General features: G+C 46.4%; 2 protein-coding genes across 6 annotated transcripts in view; one reads left to right on the top strand and one right to left on the bottom strand.

Moving 5' to 3' along the window:
- CENPP (centromere protein P) overlaps positions 1-1,128 on the bottom strand; it is a 112,883-nt gene extending 111,755 nt beyond the window's left edge. The window contains exon 1 of the mRNA XM_021529201.3: positions 1,016-1,128. The gene's annotated coding sequence lies outside the window, so the exon portion shown is untranslated. The remainder of the gene's footprint in view (positions 1-1,015) is intronic.
- On the top strand, positions 1,101-12,903 carry NOL8 (nucleolar protein 8). Of its 5 annotated transcripts, none has more exons than XM_021529194.3 (17): positions 1,101-1,211; positions 2,893-3,079; positions 3,223-3,285; positions 4,070-4,148; positions 4,444-4,591; positions 5,459-5,527; positions 5,840-7,705; positions 7,990-8,106; positions 8,434-8,553; positions 8,883-8,967; positions 9,322-9,466; positions 9,971-10,054; positions 10,631-10,905; positions 11,116-11,242; positions 11,695-11,765; positions 12,435-12,517; positions 12,829-12,903. In XM_021529194.3, the coding sequence occupies exons 2-17, from the start codon at positions 2,941-2,943 to the stop codon at positions 12,880-12,882; spliced, it is 3,525 nt and encodes a 1,174-aa protein (XP_021384869.1). In that variant the 5' UTR covers positions 1,101-1,211; positions 2,893-2,940; the 3' UTR covers positions 12,883-12,903. The 5 variants fall into 5 exon arrangements, with proteins under 5 accessions (XP_021384869.1, XP_021384867.1, XP_021384870.1 ...); XM_021529192.2 differs by lacking the exon at positions 1,101-1,211 and adding an exon at positions 2,402-2,474; XM_021529195.3 differs by lacking the exon at positions 1,101-1,211 and adding an exon at positions 2,425-2,794.
- The last annotated feature ends 3,916 nt before the right edge of the window (positions 12,904-16,819 follow it).

Here is a 16,819-nt window from a genome sequence, read left to right as displayed (position 1 = left end):
CAGAAGTTAAATCGGGGATCTAATAGAGTCAGAGGCTTTAAGAACCTTTTAAATTAGTCATTATTTGATCCAGGAGTGCACTCAGCTGTTTTACATTTGCTATAATAGAACAACAAACTGCTCCACAGGTAAAACCCAACTGCAATCAGATACATAAATGGAACCCAGCTTTGATCAATTGACCTAACGACTCACCTGGGCAGATAAGGCACAGCTGCTCCTAACACAATCTGCCTTCAGAGTAAACAGCAGTACAGAGACACTAATTGCAAGGATGTTTCACCAGTAATTTAAAAAATAAACCTCAGTTTTCAGGAAAAATAATCTGGCATTCAGCCTAGCTACAAGACATTCAGAAGTGTATGGAAAATATATGCAGTTCAAAATTAATGTGCTAATTTTTTTGACCTGGAAAAACCCAACATTTAGTTTTGTGTGTTTTTAAAGCACCCCTACTCTATGTGGTGTGCAAGTTCCACACTAACATAGTTCAGTAAAAGGAGATGAGGGGGAAACTGGATTTTATTCATTTATTTCATAGGAAATAATGCCTTTATAACACACATAAGGAAACAACATTGAAAGCACACCTTGCATTAAAAGCCTGCCTAATGAATAAAGGAAGTATATGCAATTAGATAATCATTAAGTCATCACCAGATTTTTTTTGAACTGGATATGGTGAAGAATGTCACAGTCACAATGAAGAGACTGGTGTGAAAAAGAAAAACATTACCACAGCTGGAATGTTACCCCAGGTCAGCTGCTCCCTCTTTTAACAGCAGGAACAGGAGACAAACTACTTACAACTACTTAAACTCAAAACTCAAGGATTTCACTAGGTGGCAGAAGACTCAAACCCTAATTCCGACTTCAAAGATTTTATATCTAGGAAAAAATACCTAGTCATGACTCAAGTAAAACAAAACTTTTACAAATAGTTTTCCTCTTATATACGTGTGCACACGTATAAAGATTTGTGCATTAACAGCACATTTCTCACATTTCTACGCACCTGCCCGTTTACAGCCCCGAGTATTTGACTTTATGCTGCCACAGGAGGAGCTGGGGAGCGCTTTGGAGCGTTTGTGAGAGCCGAACTGGTGCGTTCCGTGCCCGCTGCTTCCCCGCGGCCCTTCAGACCTCGTAGGGCGCTGCTGAAGTCGCGACTCGCCTGAGGAGCCGGAGCTGACCCGCGCCGAGGCTCGCAGGTGACAGAGGTGCCCCAGAGGCGGAACCGGTGTCCGAGCAGCGCAGTCGGGAGCCGCGGACACCCGGCCTTGAGAGAGGAGCGGAGGGAACCGGAGCTGCGGGGGAGGCAGCGCTCAGAGCCGGGGAGCGGAGGGGAGGCAGCGCTCGGAGCCGGGGAGCGGAGGGGAGGCAGCGCTCAGAGCCGGGGAGCGGAGGGGAGGCAGCGCTCAGAGCCGGGGAGCGGAGGGAGGCAGCGCTCGGAGCCGGGGAGCGGAGGGGAGGCAGCGCTCAGAGCCGGGGAGCGGAGGGGAGGCAGCGCTCGGAGCCGGGGAGCGGAGGGAGGCAGCGCTGAGGGGAGGCAGCGCTCAGAGCCGGGGAGCGGAGGGAGGCAGCGCTGAGGGGGGCAGCGCTCAAAGCCGGGGAGCAGAGGGGGGCAGCGCTCAGAGCCGGGGAGCGGAGGGAGGCAGCGCTGAGGGGGGCAGCGCTCAAAGCCGGGGAGCAGAGGGGGGCAGCGCTCGGAGCCGGGGAGCGGAGGGAGGCAGCGCTGAGGGGGGCAGCGCTCAGAGCCGGGGAGCAGAGGGGGGCAGCGCTCGGAGCCGGGGAGCGGAGGGGAGGCAGCGCTCGGAGCCGGGGAGCGGAGGGAGGCAGCGCTGAGGGGAGGCAGCGCTCAGAGCCGGGGAGCGGAGGGGGGCAGCGCTCGGAGCCGGGGAGCGGAGGGGGGCAGCGCTCGGAGCCGGGGAGCGGAGGGAGGCAGCGCTGAGGGGAGGCAGCGCTCAGAGCCGGGGAGCGGAGGGAGGCAGCGCTGAGGGGAGGCAGCGCTCAGAGCCGGCGCGCGCGCCCCGCACTTTTCGAACCGCGCGCCAACCCACGAGCCTGGGCGCTACCACAGCTGCTGCCCCAGCGGGGGGCGCCGGCCGAGCCTTCCTTCCCCTCCCTGTCGAACCGCAGAGCTGCTGGGGAATAATTCCCGAGCTCTTGATTACAAACGAAAGCAATAAAGCCTTGCTTTGTTGGCCGTTCCCTTACTGGCGGTAAGTTTTGCTCACGTGCTCCGGAAAACACTCCCGCTTTTCTTCCTGGTTAGTCCCTTTCAAAGCTTCCGCTATGACGGGACCCAGCCCTCGTGTTGCCACCACACCTGACCGGCCGGAAACAGGAACCCAGTAGAGGCGAGCGGCCGATCAGCACCCAGCGGTACCAGGAGGCGGAACCCTTTTTTACTAGAGAGCTGAAGAGTTGTGGGGGGGGCCGGGAAGGCGCTGCGCGGCTCGCACATGGCGGCGGTGAGGCCGGGCCGGGGCAGCTCCGGGGCTCCTTCGGGCCGGGGCTCCCTCGACATCTCCCGGGAGGGGAAGTTTGGACTGTGGGAGGCTCGTGTTCCCGCCATAGGGAACCCTTGGGTTATATTGTAAAGAGCCGTTTGCGTTTATTCTTGTCCATACAATTACATGGGTCAGTTCTGTGGTTCAGCGTTTCAGAAAAAAAAAAACAAAAAACCTAACACCTGAGCTCTGGTTTCCTGCAGCAGCGCAGGGTTTGCTGTCGCTGCTCTGGAATTGAGCGCCTTACGTACTGCAACTTAAAGGAATGCTCTGCTCATAGGGTTCTTAGTGCGTTTTAATGCGCTCATTTGTCCCTAATTCGTTATTCTAAAAACATTAATTTCCGTGAATGTCACTGAACCGTGTTGTCTCTTTGTAGAGGAACAGAGTGTATGTTCTGGTGTGACACCTGGACTGACTTGGCAGCATGGAGAAAGAACAGGTTTCCAAACGTCTGTATGTTGGAGGGCTTGGCCATACGATTTCCAAGGCTGAGCTGGAAGAAAAATTTGGCAAGTTTGGGCGTGTTTTGGAGACAGAGATTATTACCAGGAAAGATGATCAGGGTAACAGTTTTCTTTCATCTTTTAAAAATTATTTACTTTTCTGTTTGGAGTGGGAAATGGAATTTCTGCTTTAGAGACACTTCAGTTTTATAAGGAAATGATGAAACTACGTAGAAACTAACTTAATGTTTGTCATTGATCAGGGAATCCTACAAAAACTTTTGCTTACATCAGTGTCAACATTTCTGATGCAGATCTCAGAAAGTGTAAGTACTTATTTTTGGTTTTTCTTTTTTTCTTAGCTATGTTTTTGAGTCAAGTTACATGGCTGATAGCTCGTCTCATGTTGTCACATCCAGTTGTGGTCATGGTAGAGCCTCTTTCATTTTCTTGTCAGGTTGATTTTATTTTCATTAAGCTGCAGTTTTGTGGAAGCTGCTTTGCTGAAGTTTTCAGAAATTGCTGTGAGCGGATTGAAAAGGTTTCTTGTGACTGAAGTAGGTGATTTGTCAGTTTCAGAGACTCAGAGAATGATGTGGCTTGGAACAGACCTTAAAGATCATCTCATTGCACCCCTCCGCCATGGGCAGGGACTCCTTCCATTATCCCAGGCTGCTCCAAGCTCTGTCCAGCCTGGCCTGGGACACTTCCAGGATGGGGCAGCCACAGCTGCTCTGGGCACCCTGTTTGTTTGTTCTAAGCCATTTATGCTTCAAGTGCTTTCATCAGATCTATAAAACACTGAAATTGATTTCTGTGGGAGGAAACCCGAAGAAGAGCTGACACAAAGCATCTTTTGCAATGTGCCTGTGGATCTGGGAAATGCTGCCATTAGGCACTTTTGAAGGGAGAGCTGCAGTTTTGGATGTAAACCTGCTGGTTTAAGATTTGGATATTGGCCCTTTCAGATACAGCTCTAACCCATGTGAGCACTTGGGTATAATGTCAGGCTGAGGGAAGCTCAGGCTGTCATAGGAGGAGGCCTTGTGAAGTCTGTGATGTGCTTTTTTTTGATGTAGAAAATACTCATTTCCTATCTTGGTTTTGCAGGCATGTCAGTTTTAAATAAAACAAAATGGAAAGGGGGGACACTGCAAATTGAGCTGGCCAAAGAAAGCTTTTTGCACAGGTAGAAACCAATCTTTTCAAATGTATGTCGTTGCTAAAACTGCCTTTTTTTTTTCTGCTTATGTGATAATGTTATGGCTGTACTTTCATCTTGTACACTCATACTGTTTCAGTTTTAAGAGATTCTCTGGGCTGTTGATTTAGCTTTGATGCTGTAACACATTTTGCATCATTGTTCCCTCAGAGGTGGTGGGTGTTAATTGCCTAAGTAGTGAATGGTTGCTGTTCTGTGGGAGGGGATCACTGCCAGCTCTAATTCTGCACCTTTTTCCTGTGTGATGCACTTTCTGGTACAGGCTGGCCACAGAGAGGGAGGAAGCAAAGCTGCACAAAGAAAAACCAGAGAGAAATGACCAAATGTATCTGTTGGAATCACTGAAAAAGAAGGGAGTTGTGGACTTCCACATGAGAGCAGTACCAGGTACAGAGGTGCCAGATCATAAGGTATGGTGGGGTAGATGTATAAGAGAAATAAAACAACAAAAAACAAGCCCTTTGCATCTAAACTCATGCCAAATTTATGCTTTATGTAAAGAAACATCATTATTAAGAGTGACAGTCCAAGCTGTAAAAAGTACTCAGGAAATACCTCGTGTGCAGACATGGAGAGGGCTCCTGTCATTCTTTACAGTGACTGGAAATAATCATGATCATACTGTCCACTCTTGCCATGTCAAATGAGGAAATGCCTTGTTCCTCATCTATACTGGGAATATTGGTTGTGTCACCCTTAAAAGCTCGTAAAGGGAATAATTTCTATGCTCCACATAACTTTTGGTGGCTGGTTTAGGCTTCAGCACAGGATCGGGGTTCTGCCCATGCTTACAAAAGTAAGAATGAAGTCACCTGACCTGCAAATTTAAGTTACTAAATTTATATTTACTACAAAGTTTTCAAAACCATTTGCTAAGCACAGATAGGTTTTGGAAGGATTTTAAATTTTTTTTTGTGAGAAGGGGGAAAAGAGCAAAATAATAGTGATCCTGTCTTTGTAGGTACCACTGTTAATTCATAAACCAGAAACCCAGTGCTAAAAACAGCACCTGTAAAGAAATATAGTTCTTTATTATCACTCTTTATTTGTATGTTGCAGAAACTTGTTTTTTTGGTTGGCTTTGATTTATTTTATTTTTGAGAAGGATGCTAACCAAGTTGCATGGTAGGGCTTACTAGAGAGAATAAAGAAAAAATAATTAATCACATGGTTCTTTATTAGTGTTTCTGGTATTCAGTAATAAACATTTGTTTTATTCCAGAGTTACTTCTACTCTCTGTTTTTTGTTTTTTTTTAACAGATTATTTTTCTTTCAGAAATGGGTTGTTGGAAAATTTGGTAGAGTCTTGCCTATCCTGCACCTCAGGAATCAACAAAAAAATAAAATATCCTTTTCTGATTGTTTGGCCTTAGACACAGTTCCCTTCCTTCTTTTGACATATGGAAAAACAGTTGCTTGACAGTCCTATTTTTTATTCCTCTGTCGGGCTTAATTTACTGAATCCCCCAAGTGAATTGTGCAGTAAGTTTCTGTGACTTGAGTAGTTGTTTTACACTGCACTCAGTTGCTTAAAGGCTTATAGTCAGGGCATGAAAAAGGATTCTTTGCTGTCCTTTCCTGCAGAATTTGGCCTTTTCTTAAAACCCTGAGTCTGCTGAAAGAATTGGGGTCTTTCAAATCCTTAACTCAGACTAACGTGGTCAAGTATGACCCCTCAAAGTATTGCCACAACCTGAGGAAGCTGGAGCCAGAGCTGGCACATGCAGCTCCTGTATCCCAGCTCACCTGGAGCCTGGAAGGGGGAGATGATAGCGTGACCAGGAAACGGCGAGGGGAATTCCCTGGGATGAGGAAACCACCAGAGAAAAGGATGCAGCTGGGCAGAGAGGCTCTGAGTGGAGCAGCTCTGTCCTCTGTCCTCTGTCCTCCAAAACACACAGACTCAACCCAGCTCAAACAAAGATCAAAACCTAAACCTGGTGAGGGGTTGAAATTGTCTCCAGCAAGAAGACTGGATGGGAAAATATCTAAAAATGCTAATGGAGTTACAGCCAAAAGTAATAACAGTGTTCCTGATAGTGATATTGATTCTGAAGAGGAGATCAGAGCAATGGTAAAGAAAGAAGCAGAAAGACAAAAAGTTGAAAATGTTGAGACTGAAAGTGAGCACTTGGAAATTGTTGGGGATAATTTTGAATTAAAATACAGTAGCCACTGGTCCTTAAGCAATTCGGATACCGTGACGAAAGCTATCAAAGGAAGTACCAAAGAGAAAGAGACAGTGGAATGTGATAATGGTTATGATTCAGCAGATACTGATGAAATTATTTCTGAAAGTAAAATTTCGGAAGACTCTAAACAGGGGAGGGTGAAAAATAAAGAAATACCAGTTAAAAAAAAAAGTGGTTTGGTAAATAGCTCCTCACTGAAACTACGCAGTTTAAAAGAAAAACACATTGAAAGAAAAGGGAAAGTTAAAAAATCCAGAATTGCTGCCTTGCGGAGTACAGCAGCCAACAGTACAACAGAAACATGTGATAGTGACAGCTCTTGTTCAAAGTCTGAAATCAGCTCTGATTATGAGACTATGATGCAAAACTGTTACCGCTTAGACCTTACCTTGGATGACTTAAAAGCATTGGCTACAGAAAACACTGGGACACCTGTAGAGGGGTCAGGCAGTGAACAGAGTCCTTGTCAGTCCAGCATTGAAGATAATCCCAAGGATAATACTGTGAATAAACCAAAACTTTCTAAATTTCACCCTGCAATTAAAAAAAACCCCATCTGTCCTGAAGATGTGCTAGCTGATATTTTAGCAGGGGAGGAGGGTGCTGTTGAGGAGAGCTCCAAGGAGCAGAGTAATTCACATTTGAAGTATCAGCCCTTCAGAGGAATGAGGTCCCTTTGTGTAAAAGAGTTAAGTAAGGACAACGCTGACTTAAAGAAGAAGTCTGTTGAAAGTTTGGGAGTTGAGGCTTATACATCTTATTTTGGGGAGGAATCATCTAAAAATCAGCCAAAGAACCATCCCTTGTGTTCACTTGAAGTCATCAGCAAAAAGAGACATAAAGTGCCTTATGAACAGCATGAGGAACTGCCAGCTGCTGCCTGCTCAGCAGGTCAGAGACTTCAGCCTGGTTCCAGGCCTCATTTGCAAGGGAAGAACAAAGGTGTGAATTCTCTACGAGACCAAAACTCAGAGCACAGAGCTGCTGCTGCCAGTACTGATCATGGTGATGGGAGCAGTGACATGGACAGTGATGCTGCAGGGGTCCGGGAGCACATTAAACAGCAGCCAAAGAGCCCAAAACTGCTTTCCAAAACATTAAAGAGGAACACAAGCAAAAAAAATACAGAATGTGAAGGTAATAAAGGTGGAAATGTGAACACAAGCCTTCTGGAAGATAAGGAATTTTGTCTTCTTGCTGCTGCCTCAAAGGAGCCCAGTACAATAGAGAAACGGCTCCAAGACAACCAGAGGAGGCTGGCAGCTCTGGAAGAGAGACACAGAGAGAGGGAATTACAGAAGAAACTCATTCAAGGAGCTCTTTCAAATCTGGTAATTACAACTTCTACCTGAATAGTACACAGTACAAGGAAGAGGGTAATTAATACATGTGGAGTAAGATGTTTTAAAATCATAATCTGGAATTTCTAATGATATTGCCAGTTTTCTTTTTGAGAGTATACAAAATGCTGCATACCTCCTCCCTGGAATACCTATAGAGTGGCAAGAGGAATAGCAGGTTCCTACTTTTGTGTCATGAAAACATCTTTGAGATAGTCATGTCTGAGTGCAGCAAATATTTGATGTGTTTGACATGACAGTTGACTCTTTCCTAGGACAGGCAGCCAGCAGGACAGCACAAACACATCATATTCAATTCCGATGTGGAAGATGAAGCTGAAGTGGATGAAATGTTGAAAAAGGATGCAAGTTTGGGAAATGGGCATGGAGAAGTAAGTGTTACTGGGAAAAAATCAGTATGATGTAATCAGAAAGTTGAATTTTTATACCAAAATATCTCATATTGTAACACCTGAGTTTTCCTTTGAATGGGTATTTTGCCTATGGTAAAACTGAATAGTCAACTGTAAAGCAGAATTGTACAAGGTGTGTGGACAAGGTAAGATTTGAAGCACATGGATCAGGAATGAAGCTGGTTGTGCAAGAAATCTGCTTTGTCAGCTAAACTGGAGAGCACATGAACAAAGTTGGTACTGATTTACATTCTCAAACTTATGTGAACAGCTGCTTTTCTCTTCTTTTCTGTTCATGTAACAAAGGCTAAGTCAGGTCCCAAACCTTCGAGCAGACTGTTTGAGAGCAGCGAGGATGAGCAAGAGGATATGGATGATGAGCGATTCAAAATTAAACCCCAATTTGAAGGCAAAGCTGGTGAAAAAGTGAGTGAAGCCATTACTGTAATTTAGTTTTCCTCTTGGTTTTCATAGCGGCACTTCAGAAGAACATAACCTGTGTCTTTCCTTCTTGCTGAATATGACTTCTATGAACTTAAAACAGAATTCCCTTAAAGGAAGGACATAATATGTGGTGGGAAGTGGGAGGAGTTTCTCTGACATTGTCATCTTCATATGCGAAGAAATTACTGGAAAAGGCATCAAAAGCTAAACATAAAAGAGTATGTTGCCATTGTTATAGTAAAAAAAAAAAAAAGTTACTGAATTATGATTTTCTTTTCCAGTGCTTAATAGCATCTGTTTCATTTGTTCAGCTCCTGCAGCTTCAATCTCGCTTTGGCACCGATGAAAGGTTCCGCATGGATGCTCGATTCCTTGAGAGTGACAGTGAGGGAGAAGGTAAAGCTGATCACATTTCCTGCTTACTGGTAGCCATAGAGCCTTTCAACAGCCTTTCTTGCTTTACTGGGATCTTGTGTAGCGAAGCTGTCAGTGGCAGTGAAGTTGCACAGTTGTATGATGCAATCAGGGAATGGGTTAAATAAATGCTGTGACTTTGCCATGAATTAGATGCCTGTGACATTTCTAATGAAAGGTTTTCTACAGGGTATGGCAGAAAACCTTCAAGTTGCTTCAAGATAAAAGGAAGTGACGTGTTCATAGATGTGAACTCTCCTAGTACTATAGTAAATGTAATGCATCCCACATTGCCAACTTAGCAGATTAAATAGAATGTATTTATTTTTTTCTCAGCAGAGACAAACAACCTGAAGGCAGATGAAGATGAGGAGCTTGCTGCAGAGAAAAAGAAAAATCTGCAAATACTGGGAAGCCTCCTGAATATCAACCTGGAGCAGCCCGAGCCAAATAAAACAGCCACAAGTGTGAAGAAATTCAAGTATGAATCATCTGCTATCAGTAAAGAAGGAGGTTTAGGAAGACTTACGAAGGAAGCTGAAATGCCCTGAAATCTTTGAATTTTGGAAGATGGGTATAAAGGGTTCTTGTGTGTTGTTTTGGGCTTTTTGCTCCTTTGGACTATTTAAAGTTATGCAGTGTTTGGTACTAGAAGAAATATATCCACATCTATATAGAGAGGTGTATTCATGTAGCTCCTCAAGAGACTATCAGGTGCAGGTATAAACTCACTGCATAACACACAAGTGAGCGCTGTTTTATCTGAAACATCACAATTTGATTAAATCTACTTCTGCTTATATGTTTCCTGACCCCGACTCTGACTAGAGGGTGTTTTCTAGCTGCCAGTTACATTTTGGAATGATTTAGATCTTTTGGTAAAGGAACGAATGTGAATCTCTGTCAGACTGTAAAATTTTGAGGTAGTTTTGATTTTGGTATTTAGATTGTACACTGGTGTTTCTTTTCCTTTCTATTTTTATAGAGATATTAATGCCCTCCGTTATGATCCAACAAGAGAAGACCATGCAGTTTTTGAAAGGAAACCAAGTGCTACAGAAAAGGAGAGGTAGTATTACAGCTTGCTAACTACAATTGTGTTTCTTCCCCTGGAAAGATGGTTATAGCAACAGACTGAGTTTGAAATTATACAGATTGTTCTGATTTTAATTTAGTTCTCTCACTGGTTGCTAAAATCAAGATATACTAGGAATTGTGACCACTAAAACCAACATGTACTGTAATCTTTCCTTTCTAATCCCTCTGTTTTCTGGATGCCAATTTCTGTCCTCACTGAGGACAGAAAGGTCAATTCAGGGACATGGAGATTTGTAGGTCTGTGGGAAAACCTTAAGAAATCTGTGCTACACATTGATCAGATTAACAGATCTATGATACCATTATTTCTGTTACCATGTATTAAGTGAAAAGTCACTTAAATGATGTGGCTAATGAAAAAGGACTTTTGTTCTGGCCTTTTGACTCCAAGCTGAGATGTTTCCCCACTGCTCACTCTTGAAAGTGAACTTCTCCTTAATGGGCTTGGATACGGTTAGGGAGACGTTCAGAGCAAGGTGGCTCCTTGGGAAGCTGTCTTTGGAAAGGACGTGCGCTGTTTTGCTATCCTTGAACAATCTCATTTCAGTAAAGCCAAAAGGAAGAAGAAAGAAGAGAGTGAGATACTGCCTCAAGTGTCTGAAGAAATCTATTATGATATTGCTGCTGATTTAAAAGACTTGTTTGGAGCTCCAAAGAACAAACCAGAAAAGACTGTGGAAATACCCTGGGACAAAGAGGATGCGCAGGACCCTGCCCCAAATGACCATTTGGGACCTTTGCCTGAGAACGACGCATCTCAGGAGTCGAGCGCCTTCAAGTTTTCCTTCTTTGGAGACACAGAGGAGCTGGGCATCAAAGAAGGTAACAGCAGAATGAGTAAGAGATCCTTAGAACAAAGTGGGAAATTCTAGAAAAGAGGTGTAGATCAGAAAATCTGGCTGGAGCAAATTCTGCCATTTCTAAATCTGTCTTCTCCACTGTAAGTATTTCACTCAAATTTTGAATTTTTACTGACAACTAAAGATATAATCTGGTTTTGGTTTTGTTTCTTTTTTGGTGCTCTTATTGCAGAGCCGTATGTACTTGGAACAATAAAGCCGGTAAAATTCACATGGCAAGAGGATTCACGTTTCCAAGACAGCAGTTCTGAGGGTGATGATGAGCCTGAGACCTCAGAAATTGAAAAGGACCAAGAAATGCAAGTTCTGTTTCTATTTGCTGTCTACCTGGCTGTAGTAGTTGGATGCTGTGGGAATATTAATAGCAGCACTCAGGGAATGGGAAACTGAGATTGCACACCTCTGAGCAGTGAAAGTCATCTTGGAAAACCATTTGTGCTGCCCAGAGTCAAAACTCCCAGCAGCCCATGTGATGTGAAGCTGAATATGAAAAGAGAGACGTTGAGCACAAGAAATTAACGGGCTCATTTTGGTTTGACCAACTCCAAACTGAGTTTGGCCAGAAACCAAAGACACAGTCAGTTTGCTGTTAAGAAGAGTTTTATTTTTTTTTCTAGAAGGCTCTATTTGGCTACTAGGGAATAAAGCTTTTCAATGTATACCATTTCTCTGAAGCACTACAGTTTTAACTTGCATTCATGGAATTTGATATAACAATTTTGGATGCTAAAATCCTTTTCTACTTGTCTAGGTTTGTTTCTTTACCACGCACAGAAAGTGCTAGAGTTTTCTTCTTCTCCAAGGATGATGAACGCCTAAGAGGTACGAGAGAATTTTTTCTCCTTTTTTAATTTTTTAAACTCTTCCTGGAATTCTGTGAGGAGGAAAAAATGCTGCCTGGTTATGAATGTTTTCTAGTCAAATTTTGGCATCCTTACTTGTGCTCAAAATTGTGGTAGAATCCCGTGAGAAAGTCCTGGTAAAATAAAGGCCAAGCAGATTTCTGGCTTTCTTCTCTTTCAGGTAATTGCCTAATAGGAATCCGGACTTTTAGAGCTTATCAAAAAAATAGTCACTTCACAGTTTACCTAGACATTTTGGATCCTTGCTGGCATAACTTAGAGAACTGCAATCTACTGGCCTGTGTACAGGGTGTGTTAAAATGGAGAGCTCAGTCCTTAGCAGGCCTCAGTTCTTGGGGAAGATGTGTGATCCTGGTGCTGAGCTTCTAATGAAACAGTGGCTATTTCACTGCAATTTAGACTGCAGCATGCTGAGGAAAACTGCTGCTGCCTTTCATTGTCCCCCAGACACCAGGCTGCAGGAGGGAACATTTCTGTTGGGAGACAACATCTGGTGGGGGGCAAGAGAACAGGAAGGATGTGAAGAATTGACTCCTGACTTTATTGCTGAGTTGCCCATGATTGTTAGAAGCAGCAGCAGCATCAGAAGTGTTTAAGCCTATTAGTTGGTTCTTTTTTTTTTGTGCAGAGGGCCCAAAGTTATTTTGCAGATCTGCAGATCTTAGTCAAGAAAAAGAGGGTTGGGAAGACCGACGTAGATTATTGCTTGAGGTGAGTATGTAACATCTGTTCCCTGGGAACTGTAGGTGAAAGTTGAGCATGGGGAGGGAATGCAGGTATGAATGGGCATGCAGAATTAATTCAGAACCTCTAGAAGAGCCTGCAACTTTGCAACTCCCCAGGAACAAAAGTGTTCTAGCGTACCGGTGTGTATAACATCATGTTGTGTTGTCCAGTCAGGTAAACCACTACATCTTTGTATGTTACAGGAGCAGCTACTTAACTGTATGTAAATAATGTATTAAAGAGAAAGAGTGAATTTAGAGACTTCTAATACCATGTTCGATACTCACTCTTTTCAGGAATGCAGGAAGAAGCACAGGGATGCCAGAAGAAAAGTGAGAGCAAAACAATAAACTTTGTTTCACATATCAGAAGCTTTGCCATTTTGTTCTTGAAGTTGCCAAAGAATGTTACTTTCACAAAACTTTCAATGATCTAAGATAAAGAAATATTGATAGTCCATATTCGGCAGAGTTTCCGAGCTGGGGCTGATGGTCTTGGGTGCTGGGGAGCCATGGGAAGGCTCCAGTCCTGACTGTCCAGCCAGGCCGAGGCCATTGAGCTCCGGCTCATCCCTGGCGGCTCTAAAGGCAAGCAGGAATGTCAAAGGTGCCCCAGAGCCGGGCCAGGGCACACCTGGGCACTGGCCCCGGCTCTCCAGGAGCAGACGGGCTCTGCCAAGCCCAACCTGGGCACTGCCCCCTGCCCAGGGACACGCGGGTGCTTTGCCCAGAGCCGTGCCCATAGCAGCAGAGCTGTCACACCCCAGCTGGCTGTGGTGGGTGTGAGGCTCCAGCAGTGCCCGTGGGTGGGCTGGGCAGAGAATCAGCAGCAGCACAGGAGCTGGTTGCAGCGCTTGGGGAAGCACAGGGGTCAGCCTCTGCACGGCGACACAGCATGCACACTGCAGGGCACAGAGCCAGTGGCAGCGGGCATGAGCACCTCTGCGGGGCTCTTTGGCTGCAGCAGCATCGGCCCCAAGGGCTGCTCTGTCCCTGCCTGCCTGCCTGGCTGATGGGCAGGGCTGGAGGCCTTGGAGAGCAGGGGCCATTGTGGGCACGGGTGTCCCAAGAGCTGCCCCCTGGCCCAGCTGGGCCCCACTTGGGCAGGAAGGAGGCTCCCAGCCGCGGCATGGCTGAGCAGCTCCTGCCTCCCCCTGCCTCTGCTCTGGGCCCCACACAACGCCTGCCACAGGAGCCCCTGGCCCCGGCTCTGGGAGGGCGTCTTTGCCCTCACCTGGCTCCCTGGCACCAGGGCCCTCCTGCTTGCTGTCGCACATGGCAGCCGTCAGCGGTGAGTCCCTGTCCAGAAAGGTCACAGTCTCCTCCAGGTGATGGTCCTCTCCCTGTCTGGGAGACAGAAGAGTGTGGGGAGTTTACAGAACAGGCCCAGAGCCACGAGGGCACTAGTCCCTGCTGAGCCCTGCGTGAGCCCTGCTCCTGTCCGCCTTCTCCTCCCGTCGTCGCCTCGAGGAACACCGCAGTCCGCTCTGGCTGTTCCTCTGCTGATTCTGGGCAGGGAGAGGCAGGGGAGCCTGCAGCACAGGCCCAGAGCCCCGAGCTGTGGGGCTCCTCTGGTCCCTGAGCAGCAGCGTCCCTGCCCTGCCTTCTCCTCCCGTTGTCAGGTCGCACTGACACGTGGCCTGAGCCCAGCCTTCCCTTTTGGGGCCAAGGGGAATCTCTTCCCCTGCCTCTGGCTCAGGGCCCTCTGCCAGCAGGTCAGGGTAGGTGATACCCTTCAGAGAGAGGCATGAGCTGTGGAGGAAAGCCAGCATCTCTGCAGTCTTCCAAAAAGGCACCAAGAAGGAGCCATGAAAATGCAGGCCTCACTCCATCCCCAGAAAGGTGACAGAATAACTCCTCCTGGATGTCATCTCTAAGCCTGTGGAATAACAGGAAGGGAAAACTGTGGACAGGCTTAGCAGCTGCTCTGCAGGGGAAATGACTGAGTTTGTAGAAATTAATAAAATAAGAGTTTATCCATGGCAAGGAAGAAAGCAAGGCCCTCAGCATGGAAATTGATAAACAGATCAGGGTTACTTGTAGTTAGAGGATACGTGCCTTAGTGAGCAGCGTACATGCCTCCATAAATTGTGGTAAACACACTTGCCAATGAATTAATTGACGTTAAATGCTTTGTGTCAATAAAATACAATAAGCTTTTGCTTTGTCCATTGAATATCTTGAGATTTTTTGACGTAACTAATGATTTAAGATCACACTTTCTTAGGGGTATAAAAGCTTGAGAACAACTTGTAATACAGAAGAAGCCATTGTTGTCGCTGCACAGGTGTATGTGTATGTCTCGTGTCCATCTCTACAGCGACAGAAAACCATGCTTGACCAATCTCACAGCCACCTCTGCTGCACTGACTGGCTGGATTTGTGAGGGGAGAGCCGTGGCTGTTGTCAGCCGGGACTTCAGCAAGGCTTTGTCCCGGCCTCCCATATCAGGGTCACGGGGCAGCTCAGGGACAGTGGCGTAGAGAAGTGGACAGTGGAGCTCCAAACTCAGAGAGCTGTGAGCTCAGGGGGCCGTGCTGGGACCAGCCTTGTTTGCCCTATTCCCCAGTGACCTGGCAGAAGGGACGGAGCCCTCGCTCAGCAGGTTTGCTGATGGGACAGAAACAGGATCAGCGGCTGATAAACCACACAGCTGTTTTCATCTGCAGTGACCAGCAGCCACAGCAGCCCCCATCATGGCAGCAGTCTCTGCCTTCTTCCTCACTGCATACCAGCAGCCCCAGCACGCCAAGGTTAATGTACAGTAGCTCCCCTGACCCAGAGGACAGGGTTCATAACAGACGTGCTGGACAGGGGCTGCAGGTGAAGCCACACTCACCAGCAAGTTCAGGCCCAAGTTGACCTGTTTCCTCGAAAATTTGCCGTCACAGAAGTGGCAGAACATGACCAAGGACTGAGAGGCCCAGGCAAAGGGAGACACCTCCACAAGCATCCCCTGGACACAAATACGCCCGCCAGCAAGGTCATCCCCAAATCAACCAACCCAACTGAGGCGTCGCTCTTACAGCATTAGTAGGACAAGACCAAGTAGTGAGAGGCGCAGGCAAAGGGAGACTCCATCAGGGACATCCCCCAGATGCAGTCACTCCTGCCTGCAGTGCCAGGCCTCGAATCAATCTCTCCAGTCCAGGAGTCGCCAGGACAGGAGCAGGAGGAGAGCAGCAAGTGCTGAGAGGCCCAGGCTCATGAGGACATTGTCAGGGAGCTCCTGCAGGAGTGACCACTCCCACCAGAGGCATCGGGCCTCAACTGGGACCTCCAACAGCAGCACGTAGCCTCATCTTTTCATTCCAGTCCAGCTGTTCACTGTCGGAAGTGAAGGTGAGAACGGTCAGTACAGGGACCTTGAGATTTGCAGGTTGTTGAGAAAATCATAGGTCACGGTTTGATGCTGGCACAATGCCAGAGTCCCCATGAAAATAAACCCTCCCCAAATGAGTTCTCTGAAATGCGATCAGGAACAGAGCAGAGTAGGTTCAAGTTTAAAAACAGAGGAAAGAACTTTAGTAGGCTACTGCTATGATGCAAGACACACACTGAATCCAGAGTGAAAACCTTCCAAAACATTCCTCCTCCCCTCACCTAATTTCCAACAGAGCACACTGAGACAAAACTTGGACTCTCAATCAAGTTACCACTGTTCAGATAATACTCAGCTCACTGGGGGAGAGAGGAGTCTCTCTTGCACTATAGACCCCCAGGAAGCAAAATTGCCACCTCTTGTGTTTCCATGTCACACATGGCACTGCCTGGAGAAAATTTGCCAGTGTGACACCCTCCTTTCCATGTCACAGTGCTCTCACCACTGTGCATGGACCGAAACTGCTCATAGGGTTTCCTTTCAAGTATGCTTTACCAAGGACCAAAAGAACAATGGTTCAGTTTCTCATTTCTGGGACAACAGTCCCCCCTATTTTCTCCTCCCGTGGAGTCTAGAGTCTCGAGAACAGAGATCTTCCTGAATATAGAGGGCACCACCACACCCTCCTCATCACTGCAGCAGGTCACTCTCTTGGCTCCAACCATTGGATCCCCTTAAAAATGCAGTCTCTGTTGCAGGAGAAAATGGTTCAGTCTATGGCTATACAAGAAAAGTCCAGCCAAAAGCCACTCCATCATCTCCTCCCACCTAGGATCTTTCCCCATCTTCTTCTGACATCTTGAGCCCCAGGCCATCTCTCTTCTCTTTCAGACCAAGGAAGAGTAATATTTCACAAAGCTTTCATTGTCCAAGAAGGGGTTAAAAGTCTTGGACTCCCAGGACGGC

The sequence above is a fragment of the Lonchura striata genome, chromosome 12 (assembly GCF_046129695.1).
Source record: "Lonchura striata isolate bLonStr1 chromosome 12, bLonStr1.mat, whole genome shotgun sequence".
In the NCBI taxonomy this organism is placed as follows: Eukaryota; Metazoa; Chordata; class Aves; order Passeriformes; family Estrildidae; genus Lonchura; species Lonchura striata.
This window is presented reverse-complemented; position numbering and strand designations above follow the sequence as displayed.